The following is a 14,687-nucleotide window of genomic DNA, read 5'->3' on the forward strand; positions in this document are numbered from 1 at the left end:
GTTTTCTCACAATCCCCGCAGTCGAATAAAGCTTTCTCACAGGACAGAAGTTGGACTAGATCATAATTGAAGAAGAAGGGAACTGAGCTCCAGAATTGGGTCACAAGATGGAGTCAGTGTGGTTTACTCCATTCCCACAGCTTTGAGGGGGAGGAGGAGAGTTGGGGGCGGAATTGGAGGAGGAAGCAGCACTGTAAGAGTAATTGAGTTTTCCCTTCAGGAGGGGTCTCTGTCTGGGGTGGGTTACATGAGATCTCAGGATCTCAGTTAAAAGGGAGAACAACTGTAGTGACTGAGAGATAGCATGAAAGCATGGGGTACCAGTTGGAGAGATTTGGAGCTGGGAGGGACTGTAGAGGTCTCCTAGACTAACACCCTTCCTTTACAGATGAGTAGGCCAAGGCCTGGAGTAGTAAGTAGCGGAGTCAGAATTCAAACCCAAGTCCGTGTGCCACATGCCTGTGAAGCCAGGGCCCTCTCTGCTGCACCGTGTTGCCTTCTCCTAATTATCTTACTCTCTGGGGAGGAGAGATAAGGAGAAAACATTTGGGTTAGTGAGAAAGTACTGTCTAGGAATCAGGAAATCTGCGTTCTTATCCCAACCCTGTCACTGAGTTGACCCTCGCCCGGTCACTCCCCCAGTCTCCCTAGGCTACAGTTTCAACTGTAAAAATGTGGGAGTTGAACTAAATGATCCTAGCTCTGAAATTCCGTGTCCTTTCAAGGTCATTCCCCATTCTTGCAGGCCAGCCAATCCCTAGGAGAGGCATATTCTTTTGTGAACATTTGCAGATACTCATTTGCAAGTCAAATGTTGCCCACAAGTTGGTAGCTTTGGCCTTAGAAGGATCCAAACTAGAGCAGGGTCCTTGATGTTGGACACTGGACTCTGCTGCCCATCTCTTCCTTTGCCCCCCAGTTCTTCACCCCTTTCTCCTGAGGTGATCTCTAAGAGAAGATCCCATTTCTAAGCATTTTTCTCAGCAGGTGGTGTCTGTTGAGGTCCCCAGGGACACGACCAGCTATGGAGTCCTCCAGCCCAGAGTCGGATAATAGCTGGGTGATTGCTGGCTCCGAGGTAAGATGGGGAGAGGCTGGGAACTTCATGGGAGAGCCAGAATATGTCTGTGATGGGGAAGGGATTCCCAGAGACTTTAATTTCAGTCAGTCTATCCCTCTTCAATTCTGAGTGTCCTTCCACTTGCATCCTTGGGTGCTGCAGTGGTGGGGGGTAGAGAAGAAGAAAAAGCCTAGAAGATGGAGACAGTATTGTACCCCACCCCCACTCCCAAGGATGCTGACCCAGACCCAGGGACAAAAAGATAAAGGTAGCCAGACAGAAGGCCTAGTTATCAGTGCTTGAGATTGGGAAGCAGGTAGGATGAATGGAGCCAGGTGCATTAATCTGGAAAAGCTTCCTTGAGAGGTCTAGTGCAAAATATGATGAGAGCATGTTAGAAGGCATCTCTGAAGGGTTGGAATGACCCCTTCTATGGGGAGGGGGTGAGGCATAGGTGGAAATAATGGCACAGGTTTGCCTGGATGGAGGAGTGAAGTCAGGATGGTAGTAGAAGGAGGAAGGGAGAGGAGGCTTATGAACCATGAAAACCTCGGGGGAGAGGCAGGAAGGAATGCCAGGTCCTGGGGAGGCAGCTAACGTCCAGACAGGAGCTCAGAACCCGCTCTTTCCCTTGCCACTTTGGTGTAGATTTGGATGCCATGGTCAATGGCTGGAAAGCAACCAGATTGTTCACTGTTGGAGGTAGCGAAGGAGGAGAGCTGGGTTCACTGTATACTTCTGAACCATTAAGTAAGGGGAACCAGAGGAAGGAGCAGGCTCATTGAGGAGAGAGGCAATTCAAATCAGCACTACAAACATGTATTACTATGTTCAAGTCACTGCACCAGCAATGCAAAAATAAAGACAACGGATATATAGATAGATGACGTTGCAAGGTCAGCAACTGTACTATATCCTGAACACCTCTCTACCTAAGCAGTGAACCAGAGACTGCAGGGTACACCGAGGTGAACACAGCACAGACCCTGCCTGCCCCCTGGGAGCTTCCGGGTCTCACAGCCTGAGGTGGACAGACAGAATTTAAAGAGAGAGAGGAAAATGCTGTCATGAAAATAGCACAGAATAGAAGAGGGGAGCAGAGTTTCATAGTACTACACCACAGGATCAGAAATCTATGTGTGCAGTGTCCAGATTAATTATGTAGTTGATAGTACCAGTGCCGTGTTCTGGTGGTGCTAATAGTAGTTTGTGTGTCTCAGGCTTTCAGATTCACCAGGCACTATCCTCAGAGCATCCCTGGGAAGTATAGTGCCGTGGAAAGAGTGTTGTATTTGAAGTGAGGAGACGGGGATTTGAGTCCATGGCTATCCCAGCTCTGAGTCAAATGCTCTTTCCATCTTTGGCTTCTGTAACAATTGCCAGAGCTCTTTAGGGAAGGACTGGATGGCCAAATGTCAGGGATGTTACAGAAGGGATTCCTATCATTCCCCTCACTAGAGGACCCCTGAGTCAGCTTTGAGATTCTGTGATTCTTTGGTGTGCCCGCTGGGAGACTTGGTCACCCAACAGTAGTGGCCAGGTGATGGTTAGGCTCTGCTTCTTACCACATTGCTGGTATAACTAATTGGGTAAAATGCCTTTTGGCTAAACATCTCAGGTGGAAAAGCCTGTATCCCCAGGTCAGGTGGTCTGTACTGCCCCTCTGTATATGATAAGGGCCAAATGACTGGTATAAACAATGCTGCAAGATTTTGGGGAAAGACTGGTAATTAACATCCATATGATACTTTAAAGTTTGCAAAGCACTTTATCTGTGATCTCATTTGAGCCTGATGACAGCCCATGGAGTAGGCCCTAGAGTGTTGTTGTTATTATTATCATCACTGTTTTACATATGTAGAAATTAAGGCTCAGAGAGGTAAATGACTTTGTTCATGGTCACACAGTAAAGTGGTATTTTTAACCAGTCATGAATTCCAAATCCAGCAACATCTCTGCTCTAACACACTGCCTCTCGGCTCTGGAGATCACAGCGGGCTGGGCTGGCTGTTCTAGTGACTTGTTCTGCTGAGGAGGTGGTGTTGGGCTGGGCCTTAAAGGGTCTCAGGAAAAAAAAAAAAGAAATGAAGGACTTAGATGAGTTAGGCCAGTGGAAGCTCTTTCTAGATTGTAAGGACAGCGGGAGCAGATGGACAGAACTAGGAACATACACGGCATTTTCAGGGGATAGTGACCAGATCCATTTATTGGACTGGAGTGGAGGGTTCACCTGGAGAGGGGAGGAGGAGATAAGGCTGGAATGGTAGTTGAGGACAGACTATGGAGGGCCTTAGTTTTCATTTAGTTCAATAAACATTTATTATTCACAAGGCAGTGGAGACCCCGAGATGAACTAAAACTCAGTCCTAGCTTTTAAGAATCTTACAGCTGAACTTACAGCTTGAATGGGAAACAAGATATGTGCACGAATAGAGGGAGAGGGAGGGGGACCACGCCCTGATTTCATTGGTATAGGGAACTCCCCGATAAGGAAATTCCCTTGGCCTCTCTAGGTCTGCATGTTCTCTGTAACTTTCCAGGCTAAGAGGTATTGGGATGAGTGAGAGGCTAAATGACTTGCCTGGGGTGACAGCTGAAGTCCTAGTCAGCAGCCGGCCTTGAATCTAGGCCTTCCTGGCTCTGAGGCCAGCTCTCTTTACAGAAATAACGAATGTGAATTTGAATGTGCTAAGTGCAAAAATGGCCTTGGAGATCATCTGGTCTAGACATCTCATTTTACAGCTAAAGAAACTGAATCCCAAAGAGCTTGTGACTTCCCTTATGTCCCACCAGTGAGCATGACAGAGCTGAGGTGAGAGCCGCACGTGTCCCTGCCACATCACTACCAAGCTGGAGGACTGGGGTGCTGGGGAGCCAGAGAGGAAGATGTAGACAGGGGAGGCCTTTGCACGGAGGTGATAGTGGAAGCTCCGAGTGGACAAGCTTGTCGAAGGAAAGAATGCAGAGAGAGAGAAAAGAGGAGGGTCAAGGACTGTGTCATGGGCCTGGCAGAGGCTGAGGTCTGGGTGTTGGGCGTTTGCTAAGCTCAGCCCCAGGCCAGAGTGCACAGACAAACCACTGGAGAGGATGGGTAGCAGCTTCCACCAGTGGAAAATGTCTTCTCTTCACACATACACACTCCCTTCTTCCTTCAGGGCTGTTTGCCAGTAGAGACGCTGGGTCCAGAATCTGAGACAACCCCACAGACCTCAGCGGATGACCTTCCAGGAACTTTGGATGGAGAGGGTAATTAGGCCCTGTGAGAGAGCTAGGAAGTTTTTTTTGGGGGGGGGAGTGGGTGTGCTTCTGTCATCTGGGTTCCCTTGCCCCCTTTTACTGCCTGTCATCTCAGCCTCACACACTCCCTCCCTTATATGTCCATTGATTTCCCTGTCCTTGCCCTTTATTCATTCCACCCTGGGGCAGGAGAGACTTGTTGGACATATGGGGGCCAGGACTTATGGAGGAGGAATTGGGAGAGTGTTCCCTGAGCCTTCCTCCTGACTCCCACCCACAGCACCTACTGTTCACAAGAACTGTCCTGGCCAACCTGGGGCCTGCCCACCAGAGGAGACAGACATCAAGGTAGGCCCCTCACAGGGGAAGGCAAGGTGGCTAAAAGGATTGGGAATTGGTATACATCTATAGCTCATATCAGATTGTGTGCCATCTTGGGGAGGAGAGAGGGGAAGAAGGGGGAGAAAATTTAGAACTCAGAGTCTTACAAAAGTGAATGTTAAAGATGAAAACTTAATTAATTAAAAAAAAAAAGGATTGGGAATTGGAAGACCTGGTTTCAAGTCTCAACTCTTAACTCATTGAAGTGACTTATTGTGACTCTGAGACTCTTGTCTCCTCTTCTGTAAAATGGCGATGAGGAGCCAAAGCCACGCTCAGGGCTCTTACCCTGTGTCAGGTTTCCCTGGAAAGCAGCGGCAAGAGCTTGGACCCCCCAAGTCCAGATGAAGAGCACACCAAGGTCGAGCAGCCAGACGCCACAGAAGGGGCGGAGGTGGAGTCAGACATCCTGGATCACAGGGAGCCAGACCCTCCAAAGAGTGGTCCCTGGTCCTCTAGAGCAGGTGAGAATCCCGCCTCCGTCTCCCCTTTGTCTGTCCTCTTCTACCCAATGGCAATCATAGTGCCTTCCATCTCCCACTCAGGCCCTCCCCAGAGGTCCAGTCTGCCATTGCCGCTTACTTGCCCGATGGCTTCCATGGAGGACAAAGGACAGGGGACCTGAGCCCTGAACCCAGCATTGCCCCTTATGACACATGTGACCTTGGGCCAGTCACTTAACCTTTAATGCTTCTCGTTTTCAAAGTGCTTTCCTGTTTGAGCTTTGAAACAACCCTCTTAGATGGGCAGGGCAGTCCTTATTGTCTTCTTGTTGCAGATGTGGAAACTGAGCCTCACTATTACATAACTAGTGAGTGCTGGAGCTGACTTCTGGTCAGTGGGGGGCTCCAGCCCTTACTCTCTCTCTCCAGTTTTTTTTCTGCATGTTTTTGCAGCTTCATATTTTTCTCTGTCTGACCATAGGCCCCTGAACTCATAGCTAACTCTCCTCTTCTCCCTTTCCTCACTTCCAGATCAGGTTGGTGAGGAATTCAGCTCGAGCAGTGAAGATGACCTCGATATGGAGGGCCTGAGGAGACGTCGGGGCCGGGAGTCCAGCCCGCTCTGTTCTCCAGCCTCCTTGGGTGTGCACGATCAGGCCAGTAGTGAAGGAGGAAGTGGGGAGCTCGGGCTCACCCTGAACACTTGTCTACTTGGAGCTCTGGTCCTTGTAGGGCTTGGCTTCCTCTTCTTCTCTGGTGAGCGACTGGGGCCCTTCCTGCCCTCCCCTGCTCCCCTTCTCCTCTCCAAATCTTGCTCCTCTCTTGTCCTCCTTTTCTCCTGCCACTATTCTGATTCTGCTTTTCCTCTCCCTGTGCCCTCACCCCCACTTTGATGCCAGAGGAGACTCACCCAGACTCCTCTGTATCTGTCTCCAGGTAGACTCTGGTGAGTGGGAAGGGGGCCTGGCTCAGGTGTATGTGTAATATCTTAGTTCTCAGGGGGAAGAGAAAGCGTTGTAATCACTTCCCCTGACTGAATGTCTGGGGGCTGGGGATTGAAGGGAGAATGAATGATTAGCTCTTTCTTTTCCAATATGTAAAATATGTTTAAGGATAACCCCAAGCTGGAGTTCTTGGGCCTTGCAGAGTTGGGAGGAAGGAGGGAGGGAGAGGGTGAGAGAAAGGGAGAGGAAGAAGGAGAGGGAGAAGTGTGTGTGTGTACCTCTAACCACAGTGTAAAACTCTACTGAGTTGGTTTCGGATCGTTCATTGTTTTGTAGGATTTGGGTAGACTAGTGAGTGGCCAGCTTCCCAGACTGTCTCTCTTTCTTTGCTAGGGCCAGCGGAGAACTTGGAGCCACAAGTGACCCCAGAGTCTGAGTCTCAGGACATTGAGGATATCCAGGTTGTGTTTGTGTGTCTCTGTGTGTCTGAGTGCTCATTTCCATGTGTATATACTTGTGTAGAGGCTTGCAAAGGGCTGGTTCTGGTGATGTGTGTGTGACCCCCAGCTTTCTTGTCCCCAAGGATGGACTGAGGCAGCAGCAACAGTCCCATTCCTTCCCTGGAAGTCTCCCGAGCCTCCAGTCCATGAGCCTCCTGCTGGACAAGCTAGCCAAGGAGAACCAAGACATTCGGCTCCTTCAGGCCCAGTTGCAGGTAGAGAGTGGACTGGTTGTTCAATGAATGACTGAGGGGAGTGAGCTTATTAGGGTACTACTGTTAATGATGATGGTGAGGATAAGTAGAGATAGTGGGAAAAGCCTTGGCCTTTTGGTGGGGAAGCCTGTTTCTAATACTTACTATTCCTGAAAGCTTAGGTAAGTCACTTCCCTGCTGTGGCCCTCGGTATCTTCATCTGTGGAATGTGGGGATTGAATGAGTTCGTCTCTGAGGTCCCTTCTAGTTCTGAGATTCTGTGATTCTGAGTCAAGAGGAGAGCTCCCTTGTCTGGGTGATGGGGCAGGGTCCTTCCTCTGACAGGGACAGCCTGGATCTTGTGATTAGATTCTTGTCTCTCCGTGAGCTCCTTCCCCCTTTAGGTCGTGACTGCTAGTTCAGCTCCCTCCCCCATCTTCTCTCTCCCTGCCAGGCTCAGAAGGAAGAACTCCAGAACTTGCTACACAGACACCCGGGGCTCGAGGAGGAGAATGAGAGGCTCCGGGGGGCCCTGCAGCAGCAAGAAGCCTCCCAGCGGCTGCTGGAGTCTGAGATGCAGGAACTCCGCAGCCGCCTGGGGGAGCTAGAGGAGAGTTACTCAAGGGGGGGTGGATGGGACCTGCAGCAGCCAGAGTGTAGGCAAGACCCCACTGGAGGCAGCTCCTGGGCTGGTAGAGCCCCAGGGCTTCCTGGAGCAGAAGGAGCAGTTGGAGGCTGAGGCCCAGGTGCTGCGCAGGGAGCTAGAGAAGCAGAGGGTGCTGCTGAGCTCAGTGCAGAGGGATCTGGAGAGGAGCCTTCACCGGTCAGGGCTGGGCGACAGGGACCGAGCAGGTCTGGCTGAGTTGGGTCGGAAGCTGGCTGAGGAGCTTCAGGGAGCAGAGAGTGGGGACCCCAGGGAAGGCCAGGCTGCCAGGGCTCCGGCCAACACATCTGAGGCCTGGGGGCAAGGAGAAGCCTACTTCGTGAGTCCCAGGGAGCCCAGTCAGAAGGAGAAATGGAAGGACAGGCAAGGGGACCGCAAGGCAGAGAAATGGAAGCGCAAGAAGGAAGAATCTGTTGGGGAGGGGGAGAAGAGCATCAGGGGCAAAGGAGATGGGAAGTCAGTAGAGAAGTGGAAGGCCAAGAAGCTAGGCACAACAGAATTGGGGGGCAAGAGCAGCAAGGAGTGGAGAGGTATGAAGGAGCATCCCAAGAAGAGCTGGGGAGCTGCAGGAGGGGGTGAGGGGCCCCATCCATCCGGGGAGGGGCAGAGGCACCCAACACAGAGGGGAGGGGCCAAGGGGAGCCATTATGATCCCCAGCTGGCCTGGCAGAAGGTGCTGGGCCGCAAGTACCGGGTGCCTCAGGGCTGCTCAGGTGTAACTGAGTGTGCACGCCAGGAAGGGCTTTCCATGTTTGGTGTGGAGTTGCCCCCAGTTCAGAAGCAGGAGCTGGCATCACTGCTGCAGAAGTACTTGGCTCGGCTGCCCTGGGGCCAACGACTTCCTGAACCACTGTCCTTCCTGTCCACCTACTTTGGTGATGATGGTATCTTCCGCCATGACCGTCTTCGCTTCTGGGACTTTGTGGAGGCCGTGGAGGACAGCCTGGAGGAGGCCGCAGTCAGAGAGACGGGCGATGACGATGAAGTCGATGACTTTGAGGATTTCATCTTTGGCCATTTCTTTGGGGACAAGGCACAGAGGAAAAGGTATGGGAGCCCTGGGAGGAAGAAATGTGGAGCCTGCGGGAAGGGCGAGGTATGGTAGAACAGAAAGGCTGAGTGCATTGGAGCTGGTCTAGGAAATTCTTGGTCCACTGGAGGAGTTAGAGGAGGGTTGAAGGACTAGATTGGGCTTTGACTCCAACGAACTTCCCCTGAAAATCAGAATTGAGGTTGGGAAAGTTTGGCTGCATTGGCTCTTCTCCCTGGCCTGTGGTGGGACCTGCCTTTCCCATCCCTCTCCTGGCACAGCACCATCAACAGTTTGGGCTGATGCCTTTCAAACCAGGAGACCAAAGCTGTAGATTGGCTGAGGGACTAGCAGTGGTCATTCACCAGCAGAAGTAGCTCCCGTAGGCTATGGGTATTTATGTTTGTATGTATGAGGGTCTTCTGGGCCGTCTCCTCCAGCAGTGTCTTTCTGTCAGCTTACATTTGGCCTTGAGTTTTTGATCCAGACCTGTTATTTTATTGGTGTAGGGAAACCCCAGAGAGGGGAATTCAGTTTATGCCCTTGTCAGTGTAGTTCTTAGATTAGCACTAACATTAACCCACCTCTTTTTCTACCTTCCATGTCTTGCAGGTCTGGGAAAAAGGACAAGTATCAGAAGGGCCCCAGAAGCTCAGGGCCCAAGGAGGGGCCCAGATCCTACCGGGAGGGATGAGGAAGGGAGCTGGAGGGGCTCAGTGCCCAGGCATTGTCCATGGCCTACTGCTCTGCCCAGCCATCAGAGACACTGGGGGGCCCTGGCTTCCTTTGTCTTTTATTTATCACTGCATGTGTGTGGTGTATTTGGCGAGGTCTGTGACACAAGTTGGGGGGTGTGAGGGCATTAAAGTAGGACCTCTCTCTGACACTGGCATTGCCTCCACTCCCAGGATTAGGTAGGTTCAGTGTAGGGGTACTGAGCAGGAGCAGAAAAGAGCTCAAACCCCAGCTTGCTCAGGAGACACCACTCTAGCTTGAAAATGCTCTGACACTGCTTATGCTTATTTATGTGTGTAAATACAGTTGGGCCCTCTTCACCCTCTCAGGTTCCTGGCTGGAGACCTTGCTGGGTCTGGGGCCAAGTAGGTTGTGGCAAAGTGGGGTCTGTGTGTGTGTAGGGGGTGGGGTGTAGCCCTGAGGGCAGAGTGTGGGAGTTGAAAGGAGGAACCAGTCCTGAGGTGGAGCTTCTTTGATTGAGAGGCAGGATAAACCCTCCCTTCACCCCTTTTTTGTGTTTATGTGAAGGGGATGGCAGCTGGGGTACCTAGATGACTCCTGGGAATACCCCCCACCCCACTCCAGCCATGGTTTGTTTGGTCAGTGTGGGATGTCATTTGTGGCGCCTGAACCTGAGGCCTTGGTGTCCACTTAGATTTGTCTGTAGGTATAAAGTTGGGAGGCTGACTCCCTTGCTTCCAGGCTTTTGATTTGGACACGCAGTCAACACCGAACACAATAAAGTGCCTTTGTTAGCCATGTGGCTGTGGAGCTCAGTGTTTAGATGGGTAGAGGGACGGGATGGGGGCAGTGTTCCCTGCTGGGGAGGGAGCTCTCACTGGGGATCACAGACCCCAGAACTGCCCCACCTGTACCCACAGACAACAGAGGCTTGGAGAAGCTACGGAGATCCCCTGTCCCAGCCCCCATCCCTGATCCCAGCCTTCATCTCCAACATTCAGCCTTGAAGGAAGCATTCAATACCATTCCCCGTATTCAGCCATCATCCCTGACTCCCAACACATCACCTGCCTTGGCACAGCCCCAGAGCTTCTTCCCCAGGTCCCTGGCATCTCTGGATGGCGGGGGGGGGGTGGGGGGGAGGGGGCACTAGGTGGCGCACTGGCTTCACATTTTTGCCAATTTTGTCACATTTTGTAATGGGCAGAGAACCCAAAGGTCCCTGTGGTCCTCTGTCTCTTAGCCAAGTCTAGCTGGCAATCCTATTTCTGGATCTCTTTAGGGAAGAAGAGTCCCTCTACTTTTTCTTGGTCACCTCATATGAAATCCTTCACATTCTGCTTGTCACTGTTGGGGCTCTGGACCCTTTCCTCTTAGAAAAGCTCCCAACTTAGACTTAAGGGCAGAATGGTATTTCTGGGTGGCTGAATCTGGCTCCTTGGGATGGGGGTGGGGAGGGAAGAGCTGAAAGATCCATAGTGGTCGATGCCATTACCTGGGTACAAGGGAACCCAAAGCCTAGGAGGAATTGGAGAAGGCAGGGTTTGAGGGGAAAGACTCTCAGCCTTGAGAGATGAGTGAGACATGTGGAGCCCAAGAAATAAAGGAGTCAGAGACAGCTAGGGAGGCTATGCTGCTGGGAGTCAAGAAAGGCAGTTGGCAGCACGGGTCAGTACAAAAAGACACCAGAATTAGACTTCAGGAAGAGCGCAGCTATGAAGGATGTTAGAAAAACGGGACAGATGATGGAGGGCAGGGGGAGGGGAACCTTTTCAGGAGAGGAGGGACTTTAGGAAGGAGTTGAAGGTGGCAGGATCCCCCGGAAGCAGGAGCTGCATAAAGCCCCCTACTTGTGCTTAGCCATTTTGTCCCTGGGCTCACCTTAAAAGGTGATTCCTTTGTATCCTGGACGTCGTAGAATGGTGTGGGTAGGGCACCTGTTCTTGGAGATTTCAGTGTGCTAGAAGCAGGAGCTTCCAATCTCTCCATGCCCCCTCCCTGTGCCCTCAATTTACTGGTTTAGTCACTGGAATGAATTAGGACTTCAGAGCTGGAAGGATTAAAACCTTAGAGCTCATCTGGTCCAACTTCTCATTTTACAGATTAGACACCTGAGGCTCAGAAAGGGGACTTGCTCGAGATTACTGAATCTCTTCAAATGTAGGTCTAGAAGCCAGCTTGGTCTTCTAGCTCCTCATTTAATGTTTTTTCCAGAACCCCCATGCCAGTGAGAGGGAGGAAAAAGGCAGAGCTGGGAACTTTATTTGGCTTCATAGAATCAAACGATTTAGAACTAGAAGGGACTTTGAAGTCAACTAGTCTAACTCCCTTATTTTTACAGCTGAGGAAACTGAGGCCCAGTAAAGGGACACCCAAGGCCTCAGTGGATGAGTTTGTTATCTTAACTAAGTGTGGACTGGAATGCCCAGGGAGGGGAAATTCAGAGGGAAGTAAAAATCACTGACTGGGCATAGAGAGGAAGTATTTATTAAGGGTCTGTTATGTGCCAGGCACTGTACACCCCTGCAAAGTAGCTGTTATCTTCATTTTATAATTGAAAAACTGAGGCAAAAAGGTTAAGTGACTTGGCCAGGGTCACATAGCTAGTGTCTGAGACTGAATTTGAACTTGGGTCTATCCTGACTCCAGTTCCAGCCCTCTATCCACCCAACCAACTAGCTGCCAAGGAAGAGATAGAGAAAAGAAGGGTAGGTCAAACAGAATGGACTTTAGCTTTGGCTTATCTAGGCAGTGACTCTAACTTATACATCTCCCATACTGTTTCTCAGCTCAGCACACAGCAGGTTGGCAGATAAATTAACTGACTGTATTTAAACTTTAGCCAGTAGGAATCCAGGATTTTTACAGCTGACAAGAACCTGTCATCTCCTGAATCACCTTCATTTTACTGGTGAATATCATTATTCTCCCTGAGGGCAGGGATGATTTCATTTCTATTTTCCTAGCACCAGGGGCAGTCCCTCGCAGAAAGCACGTGGTTAAGAAATGTTTGCTAAATGAAGGAAACAGACCTAGAAAGGGGAAGAGGCTACTACAAAAAGTGATAGGGGCAGAATTTAAATCCCAGAATTCAGGACCCTGCTGTGGACAAGGGGTTCCAGGTCATCTTGGAGGGTCCTCAGAGCTGCCATGCTCAGCAGCCTGGGATAGGCCTGGGGACAGGAGAAGGCTGGCCTGCCCTTCCAGGGTCTCTCAGGGTGCTGACTCTGTATGTTTGGATCTGATTTTTAAGCCTTTCAAACAGTTTCAATTCTCAGGTTTCTTTTCTTTCATTTGCATAACGAGCTTTAGGGGTGGCTAGGAGGTTCCCCCGGTTCCTCTACCCCTCAGGAAACAGACATGATGAGCTAGAGGTTTTTGAAGCAGCTGAGTCAGAGGAAAAAAAAAAAAGAGGCACACTTCGGTGCCCTGTCCCCTAATCAAAGCTCCTCTCTAGGCTTTAGTTTCCTCTCTCTGTCCTGGGGAATCATAGTTTTTAGAGATGAAGGGGATCTTAGAGATCATCTATCTTGCCCAGGAGTTTTTAGCCTGAAGTACATTAATTTAAAAAGGTTAACTTTTAAAATTTATTTTGTTTGTTTTATTGGGGTTAAGTGACTTGCCCAAGGTCACACAGTAAGTGTCTGAGGCTGGATTTGAATTCAGGTCCTTCTGCCTCCAGGGCTAAGGCTATATCCACTGTGCCACCTAGCTGTCCTGCCACCCTTTTTGAGACTGGGTCTCCCTCTCTCTTCCAGGATGGAAGTTCAGTGGCCACTCACTGTCTAGTCCCACTGTGGATGAGTGTAGAAGCTTTGACCTGCACTGTTTCCACCTGGGCTAGTTCACCCCTTCTGGTGGCATCCCCACTACCACTCTCTTAGTGACAGACTTAGTCCTACTACATCGCAAACTCCTGAGCTCAAGTAATCCAGCAGCCTTAGCCTCCCCCAGGGAAAGGGACGACACATTTTATTAAGAGTCTACTATGTGCCAGGGACCACACTATAAGCTTTACATATATCAGCTCATTTGATCTTCACAACTCTTTGAGATGTTATTATTATCCCCATTTTACAAGTGAGAAAATGGAAGCAGACAGAAGTTAAGTGACTTGTCCAGCGTCACACAGCTAGTAAGTTTCTGAGGCTGGATTTGAACTCACATTTTCCTGACATTGGGCCTAATATTCTATCCACTTGGACCACTTAATCAAAATTACAGGCATGTACCACCAGTCTGAATCCAGTGTTCTTTCCTCTAGCTAGGAGTTCTTAGCCTAGAGTCTGTTAATTTTTAAAAAAAGATAATTATGTTTCTTTTTTGGAATAAGTTTTATTGATGTCTTTTGTTTTTTATGATCACCGTAGTTTCCCCCAGTATGCCTCTCCAACCCCCCCCAGAAAACCTTCCTGTATGACAAACAGTATTTTTTAAGGAAAAAAAAAGGAAAAGAGGAAAAAAATCAGCCTATTGGATCAACGTATCAAAAAAAGTCTGTGAATATCTTCAACGTGCAACACTTATAGACCTTCTACCTCTGCAAAGGGCTGGGCTGGGAGTGTCTTCTAATACCATAGATAACTATATTTCAATAGAATTGGTTTCCTTTGCAGTCCTATGTATTTTATTTTATGCATTTAAAAACATGTTTCTGAGAAGGGGGTCACTAGGCTTCAATCATCCAGTTTACCTTCCTCATTTGAGCAGATAAGTGTTCCATCTTGTCTCCTGCTACTTCAGGAGATAGGAGGATGCTTAGAGATCCCTGGGTTGTTCCTTTCAGTACTGTCCTGGGGATGTTTGCCTCTCTCTTTCCCCATCCTTCCTTCTAGGAAAGACTGGGTTAGGGTGGGGTGCCAGTGTATGGAGTTATTGGTTGTAGTAGACCCTGGAGGAAAGAGGTATGAGAGAATAGAGGAGAGACTGGGTAGAGTATGAGACGGTCAGTTTACTCTGAGAGCCAACTGCCTGCCTGTGATAGGGGAAGTGGGGGAAGGTGAGAGGAAATGAATGAATCTTATTCTCATTGATTTGGCTTAAGGAGGGAATAACATACACACTCAATTGGGTATGGAAATCTATCTTACTCTACAGGAAAATAGGAGGGGAAGGGGACAAGAGAGTAGGGTGATGATAGAGGGGAGGGCAGATTAGGGGAGGGGGTAATCAGAAGCAAACGCTTCTGAGGAGGGACAGGGTCAAAAGAGAGAATAGAATAAATGGGGGGCGGGATAGGATGAAGGGAAATATATTTAGTTTTCCACAACATGACTACTATGAAAGTGTTTTGCATGATTACACATGTATAACCTATATCGAGTTGCTTGCCTTCTCAATGAGAGTAGGTGGGAAGGGAGAAAATTTGGAACCCAAAGTCTTAAAAACAAATGTTAAAAAAAAATTGTTTTCACGTGCAACTGGGAAATAAGATATACAGGCAATGGGGTATAGAAATCTATCCTGCCCTATAGGAAAATAGAAGGTGAAGGCTATAAGAGAATGGGGGAGTGATAGAAGAGAGGGCAGATTAGAGGA

General features: G+C 49.6%; 1 protein-coding gene across 1 annotated transcript in view; it reads left to right on the forward strand.

The window, feature by feature from the left end:
• The window catches only part of LOC114050115 (pre-B-cell leukemia transcription factor-interacting protein 1-like), a 16,254-nt gene extending 6,307 nt beyond the window's left edge, over nucleotides 1-9,947 (forward strand). Inside the window, 10 exon segments of the mRNA XM_027871688.1 lie at nucleotides 988-1,078; nucleotides 4,216-4,306; nucleotides 4,578-4,645; nucleotides 4,977-5,142; nucleotides 5,653-5,877; nucleotides 6,459-6,526; nucleotides 6,649-6,780; nucleotides 7,214-7,384; nucleotides 7,386-8,470; nucleotides 9,066-9,947. Coding sequence (XP_027727489.1) covers nucleotides 1,025-1,078; nucleotides 4,216-4,306; nucleotides 4,578-4,645; nucleotides 4,977-5,142; nucleotides 5,653-5,877; nucleotides 6,459-6,526; nucleotides 6,649-6,780; nucleotides 7,214-7,384; nucleotides 7,386-8,470; nucleotides 9,066-9,147 — 2,142 coding nt within the window. The 5' untranslated portion in view covers nucleotides 988-1,024 and the 3' untranslated portion in view covers nucleotides 9,148-9,947.
• Nucleotides 9,948-14,687: the final 4,740 nt, after the last annotated feature.

The sequence above is a fragment of the Vombatus ursinus genome, unplaced genomic scaffold, assembly GCF_900497805.2.
Source record: "Vombatus ursinus unplaced genomic scaffold, bare-nosed wombat genome assembly UNPS02014798.1, whole genome shotgun sequence".
Lineage (NCBI taxonomy): Eukaryota > Metazoa > Chordata > Mammalia > Diprotodontia > Vombatidae > Vombatus > Vombatus ursinus.